The 19,378-nt window shown below is 42.1% G+C and overlaps 1 protein-coding gene across 1 annotated transcript; it reads right to left on the reverse strand.

The window, feature by feature from the left end:
• Window positions 1–553: 553 nt before the first annotated feature.
• INIP (INTS3 and NABP interacting protein) lies at window positions 554–11,431 on the reverse strand. Its single transcript, XM_082783902.1, has 5 exons — window positions 11,388–11,431; window positions 10,478–10,551; window positions 4,896–4,998; window positions 2,297–2,387; window positions 554–1,472 (listed from the first exon to the last, which is right to left on the reverse strand). Exons 2-5 carry the CDS (start codon window positions 10,500–10,502, stop codon window positions 1,377–1,379), a joined length of 315 nt encoding a protein of 104 aa, XP_082640028.1. The 5' UTR covers window positions 10,503–10,551; window positions 11,388–11,431; the 3' UTR covers window positions 554–1,376.
• Window positions 11,432–19,378: the final 7,947 nt, after the last annotated feature.

Raw genomic sequence — 19,378 nt, forward strand, 5'->3', positions numbered from 1 at the left:
CTCAGGCCTCCTCCACAAGATTCTCCTTCTTAAACAGGCTGAAGTATGACACAGCTTCTGCAAAGCTCCATACTCAGCTGAGGTACATGAAAGTGGTGGCATTTTCCTCACAGCTGCACCAACTTCTTGGCCCCTTGCTCTGTCTTCTTGCACATAAGGAATGGAACTGTTAATATTGCCTGTACTTCATGAATGCTCACTGTGTTCAGGCAATCCCCTGCAGATGGGAACAAGAACACAAGAAACCCTGGATGTCACTAAGGATATCGGCAAACTGCTCCCTGCACTCTTTATGTGCTGTCCACACTCCTGATATTATTTCTACAGCTCCAGAAACTAGATGGGACAGCTAAGGCTGTGCAGAGGACTGAGCTGCTTCAGATGGGCATCAATTTAACAGATGCTTTCTGATTTCTGGTTTTCACTTAATTTCACTTTAAATCTTCCCTCCACAGGAAAAGCTATCAAGGTACAAGTATAATTTTAGTATTGAAATTGTAGGTATGTAAGAATGCCTATGTAAGGACTATTTTTCCCTGTAAGTTATTTTATACTGGTAGCATAACCACAATTACAAAATTAAGATAAAAGATTTTCTTATAGCGTGGAGCTAGAATTGGTTACCACAGATAAAAAAACAGCAAGGAAGAAAAGAAACAGAAATGAAACGCACCATGTATTGAAAAGGACGTGATGAAAATTATGTCCTTTTTTTTTAACTTAATTGTCCTGGCACACAGTGTGATTAATCTGAAATGTCCAGAGAAATTTAGAGGCTTTTATTTTGACTGTTTGAAGCAATTGCTTTTTCCCCTTCTTGGTGACTTTAATTCACTTTTGTATTTCACAAAATAAAGAGGCAGGCACACTATATCTAAGGACTTGAGTAGACCAGGAAACGCTACAACAGCAAATGATACACTTGATAATGTCCCTGCATATGGCAAAAGAGAGTGACCAACTGATGCATTTGATAAATTCACATCTGCTTTGACTTTCTATAATTCAGGAAGTCAAATATACACAATAATAAAGAACACAAATGCTGATAAAGTATCCATCTTTTGGTGACCCTGGTTTGGACATTTATTCAAAGGAAGCACAGAAACAGGGAAGAGACGTGCAAGCGCCACGCACTTGACACTCCCAGGAAGTCTTATGGCTGACTTTGACTTGACAGAGGAACAGAAATAGGGGGGTAAAAACCTCTGTTCAACAACACTGCTTTTTCATTATTTGAACTCATACTCCCACAAGGCAACCACAAGGATCCAGGACGAAGCAGTATTTGAGATACTAAAGTAAACGAATTAAAAGGTCTGACAGTTCCTGCTATGGACAAAATCAGACTTGGCAGTTCTGAGAAACAGCATCGCTCATTCTGCCTCAAGTCGAGGTAGGACAGGAAGAATAAGATTTCCAAATGCAGAGTCTTGAGTTATGAAGTATCCTGAAGAATGTGCGTGTGCATGCTGGAAAAGAGGAAAATATTCGTTAAAGCATAACTCCCTGCAGCACTACTAATACAATTCAAGACTTTATAGATTCTGCAGCATTAACTACATTTTTCTTCCAGTCTGCTCTTCAGCCCTGGTACCCAAACTCAAAAACAGTATTGAATTGAATTTGAGTCAACAGTGTGCCCATACCAAAGGATATGAGCACAGCAGTCTGCACTGGCAACAGCAAAGCCAGCAGGCCAAGGGAAGTTATTAATTCCCTCAGATCATCACTCACAAGGCTGTGTTTGGGATACTGTGCTCAGTTTTGGGTTCTCCAGTGTGAGACACCAGCTGGAGGGAGTACAGCAGAGAGCCAAAGAGCTGGCTGAGGGCTGGAGCTCTCAACATCCAAGGGGAAGATGAGGGAACTGAGCTTATGTAGTCAGAACAGAAAGCTGAAAGGAGATCTTAGGCTGTTTTCAGTTACCTGGTGAGGGGTATAGAGCAGACAGCTAGACTTGGAGCCAAAAAAGACAGTGAGAAGCGTGACTGGTATGACTAGTTCTCCCTACAGTTCACGAGACATTTGTAAGTCTGACGAAACTGACTCCTGACAGAGATGTACAGAACATCTGTGATTATACTACAGGTTACATTTCCAAACCATATCAAGGGAGAAACAGCTGATAGATTTAAACCTGTATCATAACAGAAGATTGTGACAAATGTATGAAACCTAACCTCTGAAAGTGTTTTTTCATTCTCTCTAGGTGAGAGAAAGCAGGACTGCTCTCTGAAAGGATGAACATCTAAATCAGAGCCAAGCTGAGCTGAAGCCGACTGTATCAGCTTACCTGCAGTGCAGCCTTCTGCTGTGCTGCGATGTGCTGCTGCTCAGCATGATCACGGAAATCCTTGTTTAGTGGTGATCTTGCAAGTGCAATGCTGCAAAAAAGAACAAGATGGTATGAGACACACCCTCAGATAAAATTGTCCTTACCATTCGAGCTATAGGTTTCATGACTTCTGCAGCTCAGGATTTATTTGGGTTATGGCCAGACATCTTTAACGATTGTTTGGGAAACTGTTATTTGTTAACATAAGGGAGAAAGGGAAAATGGAGTGATGACAGCTGTAGCATGTGACCTAGCAAAAACAACCGATGCCAAGCTAAACCTGGAAGGCTCACAGTTCTCGATTCTGTTGTGGATTTCGCCCATGGGTGGAGTCCCACTGCAGTCAGGGGAACCAGTGGGGTACAACGTTCAACAATGTCAGTAATTTTTAAAACCACAGTTTTGTGTTTTTGCCATTACTCAGTCACTCAGTGACTGTTCTAATAACTGTGATAAACAGAAGCACTAATGAGAGCTCTGCAGTCTTCAGCATAAAACCAATTCTTCAGCAAGTGGGCAGCAGATTACTGCTTGTGGTAAAAAAAGCTTCCTATTGACATAACTGAAATAATGATCCCCTGATGATAGCTTATGATACCTGCAATTGATTTTGCTGATGTATCCCAGTGCAGTGCACATTAAGTTTCAAATTAAAGTTTCAAAGTACATGTTTTATTTTCTTTTGTATCTTAAGACTTGTTCACCTTGCTAAACAAAAAGAATAAATTAGAAGGAGACTTCCCCCCCACCCACTCTATGTAATTAACATGAGCAGTCATCCTCCAGATAGAAATCAGTGTGGACTGCCATCAGAGCTGCACTGCAAGGCAGGTGACAACTACCTCTCAAATTGCTTCTGGAGGCTGGTGCTAGAAGTTCAGCTCTGCTCACTCACAGAGACAAAAGTAGGAAGGACAAGGGATCCAAGGAAACTCATCAGCTGATTTTTCCTTGCAGCTCCAATGTCCATAGCTGATTTACTAAATCAGCCAAGCTTATGAAAAGACCTTTAGCTAAACTTAGACTTAAATGCATAATGAAAGCAAAGTAGTAATCCTCTAAACATACTTTGTGACAAACTAAGATAGGCATCTGCTGGAGAAAGGCACTAAGTTTATATAAAATGTAAGATTTTCAGTCATTTTGAAGGTATTTATGCTGCATGTAATTATTTATCCTCTAACTTTTCAGTATGATTTTTGTAGATAATCTTAAGACCTCATCACACACTGACACTTTTCAAGAAATGTTTTCTGGTTTTAGATAGGGGACTCCCATGTACTAAGGCTAGAGACCAGTAACTCATTCACCCTTACAGAGGCTGTGCCACTTCTGTGTTTTATGCACATCAAGTGTTTTTCTGCCAAATTTGCAGAAATTCCTAGGTCTTATTTCTGGTGACTCTGTGGCTTAAAGCCCACAGCACAAGATCCCTGCTGTAGAATTCTCAGTTGCTCAAATCCATGCATCAGCCTAACGTGGCAAAGCAGAGAGTCCGACTGCTAGTTTGTCCCCCTTTGAAATTCTAGTTTCTAACTCCACTCACTAGCATATGCTTTATTTAATTAGAGAAAAAAAGAAACTGAACAAGCACTCATTGAAACTCTGCTGGAGTTGTGATGAAGTGTGGCCAGGAGCCAGCAGCTGTAGATATTGCTATGACTATTTCTATTTCCTCTCTAACCAGTAGCTGTGCCTGAGTATTACCTGCATGTGGAGCTACATAACAGATCTAACTGAGGCAGCTTCACATAGTTTGCACGCTTTTTGACAGCATGAAGGAGTTAAAGATGATCTAAAATCTCCTTCAGAAAAGCAGCAGGCAGCACCCAGGCTGTACTCCCAGTGTCTAACTACTGTGCAGATGCCCTGTGTCTAGAACATGGCATTGCACGTGCTTCATGCCAGCCCTAAAGCACAACAACCCCCATTTCTCCAGGTAGGCTGGTGTTTGATTCTCTAGATACTGAAAATGACAAAAATCCCTTTCTTTTTTTTCCTTAAAAGGGAAATATTCCAGTGACAGCTTCTAAACTCAAATTAAGATCATTACACCTCATGGTGCCCAATTATAGTTACAATTCAGTGTCTTTTACAAAAAGATGTGCAATAATATAAGCTGGCTCTGTCCTGCATGCAGAGAGTTTCAAGGATAACTCACTCCTTACCGTAAGCGTTCCCCTCTAAAAACACAGTACCCTGAAACTAATGGTCTGCTACCTGCATTCCTTACAGCACTTTAGCTTAATAATTAAATGCTCTCTATGTACCTATTCCCTGATTCTTCTTTAAGGTAGACTTCCATACAGCTGAATAAGTGTATCTGTTTCTCCCTCTCTCAAATAGAAATTAAGTAAGCCAAAATTCAGGGTCTGCAAAAATTTTTAAATATTAATGTGTTCTTAGCACGCAAGGTCTCTCTGACTAGTTATTGAGCATGACGAACAAACACTCCTGTTAAGTGTTTATACAAGTTCACAGCTCGCTTGCTATTCCTTTTTTTCCCCTCTGATTTAACCAGTGATGTCTGAACAACTCTAAAAGAAATATAAAATACCTGGCTCCAGGGTGATTTGTGGAAGACTGGTTTTGCATAAGTAACTTTCTCTTCTCCTTGTCTAGTTCTGCCAGGATTGCAACCCTATTTTTATTCTGGAAACCTGGTGAGAATGACAGAAAAACATTAGAAAGATTTACTTCATTTTTATGGTCCAACTCTAACCTTGTGGAATTAAAAGTCCAGCACAATATGACGTTATGATGAATACACTAATCTTCAAAGCTTTGCTCTCATCTGAAAGGCTATTATTAAAGGCTATTAATAAATAGGTTTAATTTACCTCTCCTCATTTTACAACATGAAATAGCTTCCTTAAGATATCATACATATTAATACATTTTAAAATACAGGTTTCTACCTTGGGTTAGATCCTACCACCCCTTCCCAAGCCACCTCTGGAGCTGTGGCAGGTGATCAAATAACTTCCCTTTCAAAGAAAAGGCAAACTTACCATATCCTAGATTTGAATGCAGTCACTGAAAGTACAACTGAATGATAGCAGTTTTATTAGTCACAGGGACTCATTTTTCAGCCCAGTAAACTTAAACTGTAGTACAGGTTTTACAAAGTAACAGCTAAGAATGAGACCAAGAATAAGCTTGCAGATGTGCTTGTACATAAAGTGACAGCCTGTTATTCAATCCAGGAAGAAAGGTTTTAATACACTGATGTCCTTATGTATACAAACTATCCTCAGCCTGAGTTTGGAGAATGCCCGCAACGCTGTAACAGAGAAGAAAAATTATATTGTCTGTAAACAACACGAGAAAGTGGCCTTTGTTTGCCTGCTTGTCACTCTCTGAAATCAGAAAGGGGCCTTGTGTTGTAGAGAAGGAGGCAGGAAGTAGACTGATGGAGGGAATTCAGAAAATGCCTAAAATGGCTGCTATTTATCTATTTTCAGACTTGTCTTTAAACAAAAACGTGGCCCAGCAGCCGTACTTACACCAGACTCTTGCACGGTACAGGAGCTCGCTGTATCCCAGTGTCAACTGTGCTGAGGCTACCAAATAAACCAGACATGAGGTGCCTGCCACAGCCCAGCACACCACGTACAGCAGCATGACTGCGGGCCACAGCTACAGAGAGAACTTTATCAGGCCCCCGTGTCACCGATATCACCCCTGATATCACGAACGTAGACGCTTCTTTACCTAATTTGCTGCCAGTCTCTAAAATACCGAGCCACTACGATATCATAAAAAGTAGGTGTAAGGGTCAAATTCTCTCTTTATTTGCTCTGTACAAAGAGCCAATGTAATTTCCACTGGAAATTTGTGGGCCATGCCCTCGGGCCCCACCCTGGGTACTGTGCTGCATTAACATGAGTAAAAAAATGGTAGCCCACATGCTGTTAGCAAGGCCGGATGAGTAACTCTTAAGGGGAGTATCAGCCTACTAATGTACAGTGACTTACAGTGTATTTGCACCACCTGCGCCTGAAGTTCATTCCTTTTGAGAGATCTTTTGTTGCTGCTCTATTGCATAATCCAATATTTCTTTTATCAGCACGCCTCAGTGAAGGAGACAATTATCAAGTAGAAACCTTCTACCGTAAATAATAATTTGCATCTTTATTGCCTTGCTATTAAACCCTCACCTTTTCCTTTCACTACGCCTAACATATGCACTCCGTGTCTTTAGGTCCTTGCTTTCTCGAAAGGAGCTGAGCCATTCCATTACTTTTTACTGTGTTTTTATGAAAGATTGCCCATGATCACCTTTACATTTGTTAACAGATTTTAAATTAAATGTAACTAGCCCCTATTTTCACGTTTGTCCATCTCTCCTTCACATGTTGCAGTATTCCCACTTAAACTCTCTGTTTTGCAGCCGTATTGGTTCAGGTCTTCCGTGTTTCTCTGTGTTTTAGGTAACACACACCATCTTTTTTTGAGCACCCTGCGCCTGCAGGGTTCAAGAAGTTCAAGGCATTGAAACACAGCTGGACGCACGCTCCAGGAGATGCAACAGCTACGGGATCTTGCCAACAAGCTGCGATTCAGCGCCTCTGAGTTGCAGCTAGCCCAGCCTGTTCCTTTTCAGCAATTCTGGAGACAACAGGACAACCGGAATACAGCAAAGCGGGCCTGAGCTAAAGTCCTTATGTCTGCATGCTCATGCTACGCATCAGGCAGGATGATTAAAACTTGACATATTACTCAGTAGCCTTCTGCCAGTGCTTGTTTTTCCTGAAATGCATAAATCTAAGCTTGAAAGTCAAACGATATGGTGATTGAGGCAGAAAAAAAGATCACTTTTTAATATACATTACTATCAGCTAAAAATAAAGACTAAATATGCTTACATTTTTATCACGAAGCAGATGGCGTGATTCAGAAAGCTTCAAGACATATGTAAGAGTAACATTTTAATAGAATTTTAAATGCTGTGATCAGAAACCAAGCAAGATAATCATGATCTTCCATTTTAGTGCAAGTCTTGCCATAGTACCACAGGCCAGAAACTCTAGAGGGATTCAGAAGTCCAAATAATTTTTCTACCCTCTCCTCCTCTACTGAGGTGTTTGGTTTTTTTTGTTGCTCTGACACTCAGACAGCACCCATCAGCAACCTACTGTACTGAAGAAGTCATTTAAGAGAATTTGTTATTGATGAGTAGAAAAAAGCCTACTTGAGGCAATGGAGGGATACAGTCAACACGTACATGTTAGAGTTCCCCAGCTAATAATTCAAGGGTCCTACAGGTAGTAGGACTTATTTATAAAGCAAAACAAAATCTGCTCATTAAAAAGTTAACAGTCGAGAGAGCAGGGCATGAGAAATCCATTTTAGTGATGAAAAAATGGCATCCTTACAAAATCATTCATCAAATCTGACAACATATCAGAGATTTTCCTTTAGATTCTTTCCTGCCCAGACTCCTAAAGCTTCAATAAAGGCCAACCTTTATATGAAAAGCTATGTAAGTTTCCTACCTCAACTGTAAAGAAGGAAGTCTTCCGTATATAAATTTTATTCCCCCATTCTGCTTTGTAGTACTAATAATGTGGACGTGTCGAATTAAAAAAAAAAAAAAGAAAAAGCCAACCTCAGTAAAGACCAGACTTGCACCTATGAAAAGTAGCAGAGATTTTCAAACACAGCAACTCTTACTAAGCCTTTTAAGTTTAGGCTTCCCCTAACTGGAAACAGTTGCACTACTGTTTCCAGTTTGAGCAGTGCACGAATATCCTTTGCAGCTTTGCAGGCCCAAGAGTCCAAACACAAGATAACCAACAAGTTCAAGGCATCTCAACAGGCTAGTAGCAGTGTTGGATGTCAAGCTGACGTCTTGGATCTGCACCTCTAAGGTAACAGAGACATTTCAACCTGTTATTTTTGACATCTGTGCTTCTGACATCACACATTGTTTTATATGCTCTGTGAAACAAAAGACATATCAATAATTCTGCCAGTTAACTCGAGTTATTAGAGTATATATCAATAGTCTGTCTGTCCCCCAAACAACACCTGCATGCATTAGTGAACGTAAGTCACTGATCACTTCATGGCTGCAAAGTTCTCCAGGGAAGGCGATGGCCTTTGGGCACTGTGCTACAGATCAGGCTCAGACGCAGGGCAGAACAGCTGGTAGATGACATAACCCAAAGCAAAACACCATGATTTTCCTGTTTAACAGGGACTGAAGGAACAGAATGCCAAACCTGCCTGCTCAGGCTGTGTTACCTGACTGCGCTTGCACACCTCTAGGCCAAAAGAGTAAACAACCATCGGGACAGAAGGAGACCCTGCAGAACTGCTACAGCTTGAAGCTTCCAACACTTATTTCAATTTCTTCCATTACACCAGAACTCTTCTTCCCCAAAGTTTAGCCCTGCCTGAAGCACTTCTTCCACCTGGGGGGACCTAAACGAAATCCTTCTGGAGCACAGTGACATATCCCTGCTCTGAGGGCTTCCTTAAGGGGAGCTCACACATGCAGCAAAGTCTTTGACTTGGTAGCATGCAAGGTGAGCTTTGGCTTTGCTGTGCACAAACAAAAGCACTACAACAGCAAACAAATTAACGCATGTTGCGTAAGTACGGTGAGGGTACACTGCAGAAGCATCGTATTACCACGTACTTGAAAGTAATTTCTGTAAAATCAGAAGCAGATGGTTTCTTTTCTACCAAAGTCCACCACTACGGCCTACAGACTCCTGTTGTGGACAACATGCACCACGTTGAAAGCCATTCCCTTTCTTCTAAATGCTGTAATCAGTTTCAAGCAATCAGTGTAATCAGTTTCACGCGGCACTAAAACCCTGAAGTACAGCTTTCATTAAATCCTATCTGGTTTTGCTGTACGAAATAGCTGCAGCTCCTCGTCAGGAAACGAGGGAACGAGTTGCTTGAACTGCAGCAATATACGTACCATGCAGCAAGATGAAAACAAAGTGTTTGCCTCCTTCATTTTCACTACTAGACTGCATCTGGCCAGGAGAAAGCCACAGAGGCCTTGAACTGGTGAACCTATTTACCTCTGCCTTTCTATTTTTCTTTATAGGTTCATTTAGATGGTCTAAATCAGTAGTGTTTCTTGCCTGCTTTGTGAAAATGATTTTGATATTATTCCTTTGGTGACTCTCTAAAGGACAGACCACTGGAATCTTTTATACTTTGGGATATCAACTTACAAGCCTGTGGAGTTTGGGGGGGAGCGAACCCAAGGCACTCTGACACTAAAATCCTCTTTCCCTGTACATTCACACATTTAAGAACAAGCAGCTTTTAAGTCTGCATGACAACATTCTACCCTGTGCAATGATGCTCACTTGGTGTTTACAAACTAAAGCAAGATTTATTATTGTGTACAGAAAGATTTTCAGAGTTCAAGTGTGCAAAGAGACGACTATCTGCCATCTGCGATACTATTCTCTCTGCACTTTTACAGAAGCCAGTAAACTGTACAAAAGCGACCTTCTGCTGGTCCAGCAGCAAGTAAAATATGTCTTTCAGACCAACACTTTCCTTCTGTGCTCAGCTAAGCCTTCCCACACGCACCTCTAGAGGGCGATTTAAGTCCCTCTTTCGATATACGGCCGGAGGCATGCCTCCCCCCCCAAACTAACCATTTGGGCGAGATGTATTGACCATTCCCACGCCGTCAATGCTTTTGCAGATGCCTCACCATGTGCTGAATCGCTTCGTGGGAATCACCGTCATGATTTTTTGGGCTTCTCCTCTTAGGCTACCTTGCTGCCCACCCCTTCCCGGGGCCTTGCTGCTGCCACAGCCGGGACTCGTGGCTACTCCTCGCCACAGGACGGTCGGTGCTCGGTGTTTTAATTGCAAGCAGCCCTCAGGAAGTGGTCGAGGGATGGGTGTGAAGGGATGACCAGAGGCTCAGCGCTCCCGGCGCCCTCATGGTCTCCTCACAACCCCTTCACGCACGCCTCCTCTCGGGGCGCTTGCTCTCACCTCGCTGCTCTCCATCCCTGCCCTTCTTCCTTCACTTTTATTATATATTTTTTAATTTTTTTGCTCTTTCCACACACACAACTCGTGGTTTTGGGTGGCCTCGCCGTCTCCCTTGTCTTCCCCACCGCCTTCCCCAGCACCTGAGGCAAAACCTACCGGGTCCTGAGGGGTTCGCTGCCATCCTCAGCTCCCAGCCCGACCTCCGTCCGGCCGCTTAACCCCACGGATCTCTGAAATCAGAAAATAAAACACAAAAAGAGGCAGAACGCGGGGTTTGCCCCCGTGTAAGTGTGCATTTTTTTATTTATTTTTTTTATTCAGACACGGATTTTTGCTCTGCCACACGCGCGCGCCTCAGCTGCGGGCAGGCAGAGCCCTGACACCGAGACACTGCTGAACTAACCCCATTTTATTTTATTTTAGTATTATTTTTAAGCAGAAACAACGCGAGTTGTGGCCCATTTACTTATTATTTATTTATTTATTTATTTATTTTAATTTTTAAGCAGAAACAACACGAGTCGTGGCCCATTTACTTGTTTATTTAATTACTATTTATTTATTTTTTCCATTTTGGATCCTTTTATTCACGTTTTATGAATAACCACCCCTTTATGAAGGCCACCCCTGGGTGTGTGTGTGGGAGGGGGGGGTGCACCCCTGAGGGAGGGAGGGAGGCAGGGAGGGAGGGAGGGGGACAACCCCCCGCCCCCCCCCCCCCTCAGGCAGGAATGGACTCGCCCTCCCAGCCTTCTCCCCCCTCCCCCCCCCCGTTGGGAATGGTCTCTCCCGCTCGCCTCGCCCCCTCTCCACCATCCTCCCCCCCCCCCGCCCTGCGCGAAATGGTTTCTCCCGCCCACATCTCCCCCTCCCCTCCCCTCCCCTCCCCCGCCGCGGGAATGGGCTCGCCCGGCCCGGCCCGGCCCGGCCCGTTTCGGTTCGGTGCCACCCGCGGGAGGGCCCCGGCCCCGTTCCGCACCCCCCCCCACCCTCAGCCCCCTCCCGGTCCCCTCCCGGTCCCCTCCCGGCCGCCGCCATCCCCATCCCCCCCCCTCCGGTAACTCACGGTGCGCGCTGCCCGCTCATGACGTCACGCTGCCTCGGCGGGCGGCACGGGAAGGCGTCATGATGGACGGGTCGCGCTGGCCAATCAGCTTCAAGCGCGGCGGGAGGGCCCGCCCCCTGCCTGGTAACCAAGGCAACGGGGTAGGGCCCGGGCCTACCTCGGGCCTGGCCCGGCCGCGGGGCCTCAACGCAGGCCTCTGGCTTGCAAATAAGGCAGTCACACAGCCTGTTGTGGTGTTAAATACAGGATTATTATTTTAAAGGCAGTAAATTTTCATAAAATAGTTTTTTTTGTTTTTTTTTTTTTTGTTTGTTTTTTGTTTTTTTTGTTGTTTTGTTTTTTAAGTCCTATTGGAAATAAAAGTATATAAAGTCATCTGTCGTTGTTTCTGGTGTAATTTCAAGGGGTCTCCTTAATAGCGACATTTTGGGTCTTGATGCTGCAAAATAAAGTTTTGTTTGTTTGTTTTTGTTAACCATATTTGAAATAAAAATACACACAGTCATTTGTCGTTTTGGGTGTTATTTCAAGGGGTCTCCTTAATACTAAGATTTTGGGTCTTAATGCTGTGAAATAAAGTTCTTGTTTGTTTTTGTTTTTTAACCGTATTGGAAATAAAAATACATAAAGTAATTTGTTGTTGTTTTCTGATGTTATTTCAAGGGGTTCCTTAATACCGAGATTTGGGGTCTTGATTGTGCGAAATAAAGTTGTGCGATTTTTTATTTTTTTTTTAAGCATATTGGACATAAAAATTATATAAAGTCAGCTATCGTTGTTTCTGGTGTTATTTCATGGGGTTTCTTTAAAACTGAGATTTTGGGTATCGAGGGTGTGAGTTGGGGGGTTTGTATTGGGCATCCTGACCCACCGTGGGGGATCTCAGACCCGGTATCGTGTCTCTCACGCACCACAAGCCTTTAAAATGCATCTGCTGCCTCTCCCAGCAAGTCTTACCGACTTAAAAGACAGTTTCCAGGCTAAAAGTGGAACGAGGGCTTATTAAAATCAGAGTTGTTTTAGTTAGGGTGGAATTACTCATATTGGTAGGAATGTAGGGAGGGTGCCTGCCAAATGCCACGCTGTTCCATTATCTGGACAACCAGATATATACTTAATTGTCAAAGAGAAATTACAATTTTTTTAGAAAAAAAAACTTCTGCTGCGGCCAGCTGCAGCAGATGATGTGGAAATAATATTTCAGGGGAGTGTACAGAATGTATAAAAATCCTGTTGGTATCTGCAACATTCATTTGACCTAAAATAGTACATTTTTCATGTATTGTGCATGCAAATTCTGGGAGAGGGAATGTCCTTATGACCAAGTATACTGCCTGGCTGTACACGCATTCATACTTTACAAAGCCTTGCTAAGAGTGAAAATGTTAAACCTGGACAAGTTAGAGAGATGTCTAGAGACTTGTAATTTCCACATTTAGAATTCGGCTACCCGGACTGTTTGCCTGGTAAAGCCAGTCTCTGTGTGTATGTGTCTTAATGAAACCCCAACCAGCACCTGAGCAACCAGCAAATAGCTGACAATCACAGGGACTTTTCTGTTTGCTTTAGGACTATTAAAGTTGTGTTAATACTGTTGAAGGCAAACATTGCTGCCATTTGCACATGCAAGCATTATTTTCAAGTCTCTTTGCCTAAACAGCTGATTGAACTTCACTGTTTCTGATTTTTTTTTTCCTGTTTGCTTTGTTTTAATAATTTCTCAACGCATCTGAAGAGTTGTCATGTGTGCTGTTTTTTCTGCCTTTTAACTATGCTGTCTTGGTTGATCTGCAGTTAACTTCAGCAAGAGATTTTGCATGTCATCTGTAACTGCTGAGAAGCCTTGCAAGTGAAGAGCAGCACAGAGTCCTAGCTGGTAACCCCACCTGATGCATTTCACTGAACACTTGTGCCAGATGGAAAACTGCAATTTGAGAGGCTTAGCTGCTGGGCTCTTCCTTGACCCAGCTAACACTGGTGACAAAAATGTACTTAGTGGGCTGTGGTCCTGGGCTGGGGAGCAAGGAAAGAGGGTAGAAAAAGGAAACATAGTAGGGCAAGGGAGATGAGTCGTGAACAAGGAAACAACTCAACTGTAGAAAAGTTGGGACTCGTTAATTCTGAAGTTTTGTTTAAGCATGATGAAAATGAATCGTAGTAGTAGCTTTGAGCATCTGTCTGAAAACATGGTGCTGCCTCAAGTCAAATGATTGTTTGGCTTTGAGAGGAGTTTCATATCAGTAAATTAATTTCCTCCTTGGGTTGTAGAAATAGGAATGAATGTATCCCTTGAAAGGAACAGAGTCTAATCTCTAGTACATCAGAATACTTTCATTTTCCCTGAAATTTCTCTTTCTTGTTCACCATAATCAAATAAAAGATTGTAAAATGTAGCATTTATATAGCATCTATTAGGAAGTCATTACAAAACCTCCAGCAGAGTCAAGCATGTGCATGAGATTTAACTGGCTTGGGGCAAAAGCCTGCTCTCTGAAACCTCTGCAGCGTAAGACATGAGTTGTAGCACAGAGAAGGAAGGACATTTTTTTATTTTTTTATTTTTTTTTCCAAAATATAGTCAGATTTTAATTTTGGAACATCCTCTAGAATGGTCACACTGCATATTTTTTTCATATATGCTCATGAGCAGACAGATGCTAATGTTATCCTCTCCGAGTATAGCACAGGTGGAAAAAGATAAAGGGGTCAAGGAGGTCCTTTAAATGGTAGGAAAAAAAGCCTTTCCTGCCATTGACCTGACAAACCAGACAAGCCTGACTGTCTGTCTGGTGTGGCCTCCAGCCTACCTTATTGTTTGTTGTCTGTACTGTCTGGAGTGTGCTATGCAGAAGAATCCTATCATTTAGGCTTTAAATAGAACACTTGATGAAAAGCAGGAGGGTTTTACATGTCTGGTCTGGTAAGTAAATTCAACCTGAAGATAGCCTCTTGCTAGTCATTTTAAACTCAGTTGACATTTAATGTCTCATTATCTAACAGGAAGATGAAGATGCATTAGAAAAAGAATGTTATGAAATAGCTTAGGAAGTCCTTCGCAGGCTCATACTGAGCACTTATGAAGCCATCTGCCATTATAAAAACATCCTAAGTGGTATTATTGGAGTACCTGCAATCCAGATCAGAACAGCAGTAACCTACTGGTGCTGCCTATCTTTACATTTGTAAATAGATTACCCTGCAGGTCACTTTCCATGATTACTAAGGAGTTTTTCCAATCCTTCTCATGAATGGAAACACCTTGCCACTAAATTCTGTTGCAGACAAATAGTATATCTGCAGTTGTTTGTATTATCTGTCAGGTGAGGGATTGTTTTAAAGATTTTTTATTTTTTATTTTTAAGAGGATTTGAAAAAGCAATTGAGAAAGCACCCAGTTCTCAGAACCCACCACTAAACTGCTTCCACACCAATAACTGTGAGGGTATTTGGTACATAATACAACTCCACACCGTAGCGCATAGTTTCTGTTCAAAACTCCCATTCTTGCTTATTCTGGCCTTGGTCCCACCATCAGTAAGAATAACAGGAGATGTAACATAAACAGAAAGCTCTCCATTTGTTGCCAAAGATGCTTAATAGTAACGTATCTCAGCCCTGAATGAGAAAACACTTCTAAACACCAGAAGTAATATGAGTACTTCCCAAACTAACACTGCCATAGTGGAGGTGCAAAAGTATCCCTGTACAGCCCTGCTGTACCCCTGTCACAGGGGCATGAAAAGACAACCTTTTTGTCTTTCCCCTCTCTATTCAACCTGGTAAAATTTTGAAGAGGTGGCCTGTAGGATTTTGATTTCAGAGATATAAAGGCAGAAATATTTTCTCCAGAAAACTTAAACACACAAAACTGGTGACCTTTGTCTTGAAATGATGAGATTCTTGATCCCTACATTTGCTGTTTGTCCTCTTGCTTGGTTAGTGTTATACACATGCCTGTCTTGTTTTATCTTGTTTTTAAGCTGAAATGAAGTAAACATAAGAAATAGTTAAGATTTTAGTAGGAGAGCGTGCAATCTTTTTTTCTGGTTAACCTGTGTTATGAGGTGGGCATTGAATTTCAGTCTCTTTTCAGTTAATCACTGATTTTGATTCCCATTGTGTATTTTGTTCTGTTGCTTTCATGTTTCATGTGCTGATTGTTTTTAACCTGGTGAATGTTTACAAAAAGAAGACTACCAATAGGTATGTCGAGGAAAATATTACAGTCCTAAAATTACACCACTGCAGTTAGTGGTGTGGAGAAGGAACTGGAGAATGGAACGTTACCATCTTTTTTAATCAGTCATAACTTCTTAGCAGAATTGAGACATTTGTTTATTCCAATGTTACTATTACTAGGAAAATAGATACTTTCCTTTCTCTGCTACTGGCTGTACATTCTTTTGCCTGCTGCTGGAGCCAGATGATCCACATGCTGATGCACTTAGAGGTATCTGTGTATGGAAGAAGTCAGCTCTATGGCATACCTATTTTTTTATTTTATTTTTTTTCATACACAAAATATTTGGAGTTGCTTAGCTCTTCTGGTGATAATGTTCGAACCATCACTAGTCCTATTACAGGTATGAGAATTTGCTGCTGACTCTTAACTTTTCAAATGCAAGTATTAAAATGTTCTACTTTCTGTCTTTTTGGAGTTCTAGTCTTGGAATCAAGTGTTTATATAAGCTTGTCATCTTCCATGTTAAATAAATAAATAAATAAAGGTTTCTCTCATGGCTAAAGAGGAAGTTATAATGAGCTCCTGTGTGCGGTAAGAAGTCGCAGAGAAGACAGCAAAGAAAAGGTCAGTCTGTCACACACTTTACAAATAACAAGTTTAAGTTTCATGTATTTTCGTGATTTTTCATTTTTTATCTCTTCTGGTTCTGAGTATGATAGTTCGCATCTGCTACTTAAAGCATATACATTGTTGTTACACCTAGATTGCTGCCTAGGGGGATATTTACAGACTTAGTACTCGTTGAATTCAGAGGAAGGTAGGCACCTGCCTTGCAGTCTCATCTTCAGTCCTTCAGAGATTTACAGATAGATACTCTCACCTGTCTGCTTGGCTTCACAAAATGCATGCTGTTACCAGAAATGAGTAGTAGTGAGGATTCATATTGAAATGATCCAGGGATCAATACAGAAAAGACAGCTAACTGCTCAACAATTAACTGCCTTGATTTTATAGCACACTAGGTGCTGGAATTCTGAAATTTAAACATGACTATTTCAGTGAGAATTTAGGAACATCACCGTATTAATAATCACGAGGTTTCTAGGTTTTCCTGGATACGACTCCTTCCGTTAATGTCTTCTGAACTTTTTCCAACCAGGTTACAGCTTGCTGCATTCATGGGTGCATTTTACGTACATGGATCCAGTTAGTTTTTTGGAAGCATTTCTAAGTAGTTTGTGTCAGATGAAAAGACCACGGATGACATGCTTCAGCTTCAAGCAGAAACCATGCAGGCAACACAGAGAAATGTGATCAGCAAGCAGAGAGGCATGTTGCCTGGCCATGCAGTATTCACAGGGAGCTAAACCAATAAATAAATTGCTAGAGCTTGGAACTTCATCTTTGCATGTGGGAAAGTTGGGAGGTGACCTCACATCACTTCAGAAACTAGATATGTGACCTCCTCAGCAACAAGCATTATCTGAATCACGGAACAATTCAGGTTGGAAGGGACCTTGGGAGGTCTCCGATCCAATCTCCTGCTCAAAACACTGTCAGGCATGAAATCACATCAGATTGTTCAGGGCTTTACCCAGTCAGGTCTTGAAAATCTCCAAGGACAGAGAATGCACAGTCTCTCTTGGCAACCCTTTCCTCTGAGGTGCCCTCATGGGGTAGAAGTTCTTCCTGACATCGATCAGAATTGCCTTGTTCAGTTCATGTCCTGTGTCTCTCACCCTCCTGCTGTGCACCACTGCGAAGAGCCCAGCTCCATCTCCTCCGTCCTCCCTGCCCTGCGGGGTACTGGGGGCTGCAGTTAATTGCCCCTGAAGCTGTCTCTGCTCCAGGCTGGAAGAGCCTTGTCCCCAAAGTTTCTGCTTGCAAGGCAACTGCTCTAGCCAGCAGCCACCTCAGCACCCTCCTCTGAACTCCATCTCCAGTTTCCCAGTGTCTTTCCTGTAGTAGGGGGCCTAGAATCAGACACAATATTTCTGCTGTGGCATAATGAGCGCCAAGGAGAGGTTGATAATCCCTGCCCTCCGTCTGCTGGCTACACTGCTTGCTGTTCAGGCAGCCCAGGGTACTGTAGGTCTGCTGCTCGGCTTGCTGCCCACCAGGCCAATGGGTTTAGTGAGCGGGTCTTTTGTGCACACACACTGCCACAGCGTGCCCAGGTTGCTGAATTTTGGCAGTGTTGGTGTGAGCTTCCTTGACGGGCCTCCTTCGGAGAAGGGTTGGAGCTGGAACAAACAGCTGGGTGAGGATGCTTAAAAAGCTCTTGGGAAGTCATAAATGGGCTCAGATTAAGGAAACTGGTTCCTGAGCAGCGTGGCAGAAAGATGAACCTGCCTGCTGGCTAGTTTGTGCTGTTTCCTCTTCCTGAGTGAGAAATTAGTTGCTGTTTCTTAAGTGTAACTAACACGGCATTCTTCACAGCCTCTTTCTCACTGAGGCCTGGGACTTGTTTGGGGTTTTGAGTGTTAACAGCATTCAAACATTGCATAATATTAAGTAGCTACTTACAGCAAGGATTTTTTTTTTTTTTTTTCTTTTCATTGTGCTTGCTGGGATAAGTAGCATTTCTTTGTGCAGCCGAAGTCCACAGTGCTGCTCTCCCACCTACACTTGTCCTGCTCGTGAGCTGACACCTGCAAAGCTCTGCTCGCCTAGCTTTAGGTGGCAGCGCTGCCCTTTTTGTTTCAGCAGGCTGCACTCCCTCCTTCGGGAGAAGTTAAACGTGGGCAAAAAATGCCCACAGCATCCGAGCTCTGCTTGGTCACATATACGAGTGCGTATTTTTATAATTTCTATTCACAGCTGTAAGGGATTAAAGCAGCCTAACAGAGATCTGTCTCTTCTTCCCCCAGTAGCATGTTATTCTATTACGTCCAGTTAGTGCTGAGCAAATTATTCACAAAGAATAATTCATCACAGATGTGCAGCTGCTTTATCTGCTTGGGGAATGTCTTAAAACAGACCATGATTTTTTTTTTTTCTCCCCTTTGCTAACTATTCAGCAGTCACAAATGCTTTATCACGTCGTTAACTGAAGATAGATCAGCAGACTGTAATCTGCAGGGATCATTTCTGCAGGACTTGATGCCATCTCTCAGCTTGTTTAATCAAAGTATAATAGAGCCTGGATTTGAGGTTGCCTGAAAAAAAAAAAAAATATATATATATATTTTGTTTATCACACAGGATCAGAGTACAGCTTTTCAGTGTGTCTCCCTAGCTTATTTTCAGTGCTTTTTCCTAATTTCTTTTAGTGCACTTTCCTTGGTTATTTTCAGTGTCTTTTTCTTTTTTCAGTTCCTTTTACTATTTTTTTCAGTACCTTTTCCTAACTTTTTTTTTTTTTTTAGTGCATTTCCCTAATTTAAGCGCCTTTTCCCAATTTTTTAATGCACTTCCTTATTTTTTTTCAGTGTCTTCTATTTTTAGTGCCTTTTCCATTTTTTTTTGGTGTCTTTTCCTCATTTCTTTTCAGTACCTTTTCCTATTATTTTAGTACATTTTCCTATTTTTTAGTGCCTTTCTCTATTTTTTAGTGCCTTTCCCTACTTCTTTAGTGCCTTTCCCTATTTTTTAGTGCCTTTCCCTATTTTTAGTGCATTTTCCGATTTTTTTGTAGTGCCTTTCCCTAACTTTTTTTTCAGGGCCTTTTCCTATTTTTTTAGTGCATTTCCCTATTTTTTTAGTGCATTTCCTAACTTTTTTTTTTTTTTTCAGTGCCTTTTCCTATTTTTTTTAGTGCCTTTTCCTATTTTTTTACTGCCTTTTCCTATTTTTAGTGCCTTTCCCT

Source organism: Aythya marila, assembly GCF_965140915.1.
Source record: "Aythya marila genome assembly, chromosome: Z".
Lineage (NCBI taxonomy): Eukaryota > Metazoa > Chordata > Aves > Anseriformes > Anatidae > Aythya > Aythya marila.

What these genes read in the sequence shown, in the direction of transcription:
- INIP (XM_082783902.1), bottom strand. Translation starts at nt 10,502, where the DNA reads ATGGCAGCGAACCCCTCAGGACCCG. An exon ending in ACAAATCACCCTGGAGCCAG is followed by an intron (nt 2,388 to 4,895) that starts GTATTTTATATT and finishes TCTTTTTTGCAG; the next exon opens with CATTGCACTTGCAAGATCAC. An exon ending in AGCAGAAGGCTGCACTGCAG is followed by an intron (nt 1,473 to 2,296) that starts GTAAGCTGATAC and finishes CCTCTTTTCCAG; the next exon opens with CATGCACACGCACATTCTTC.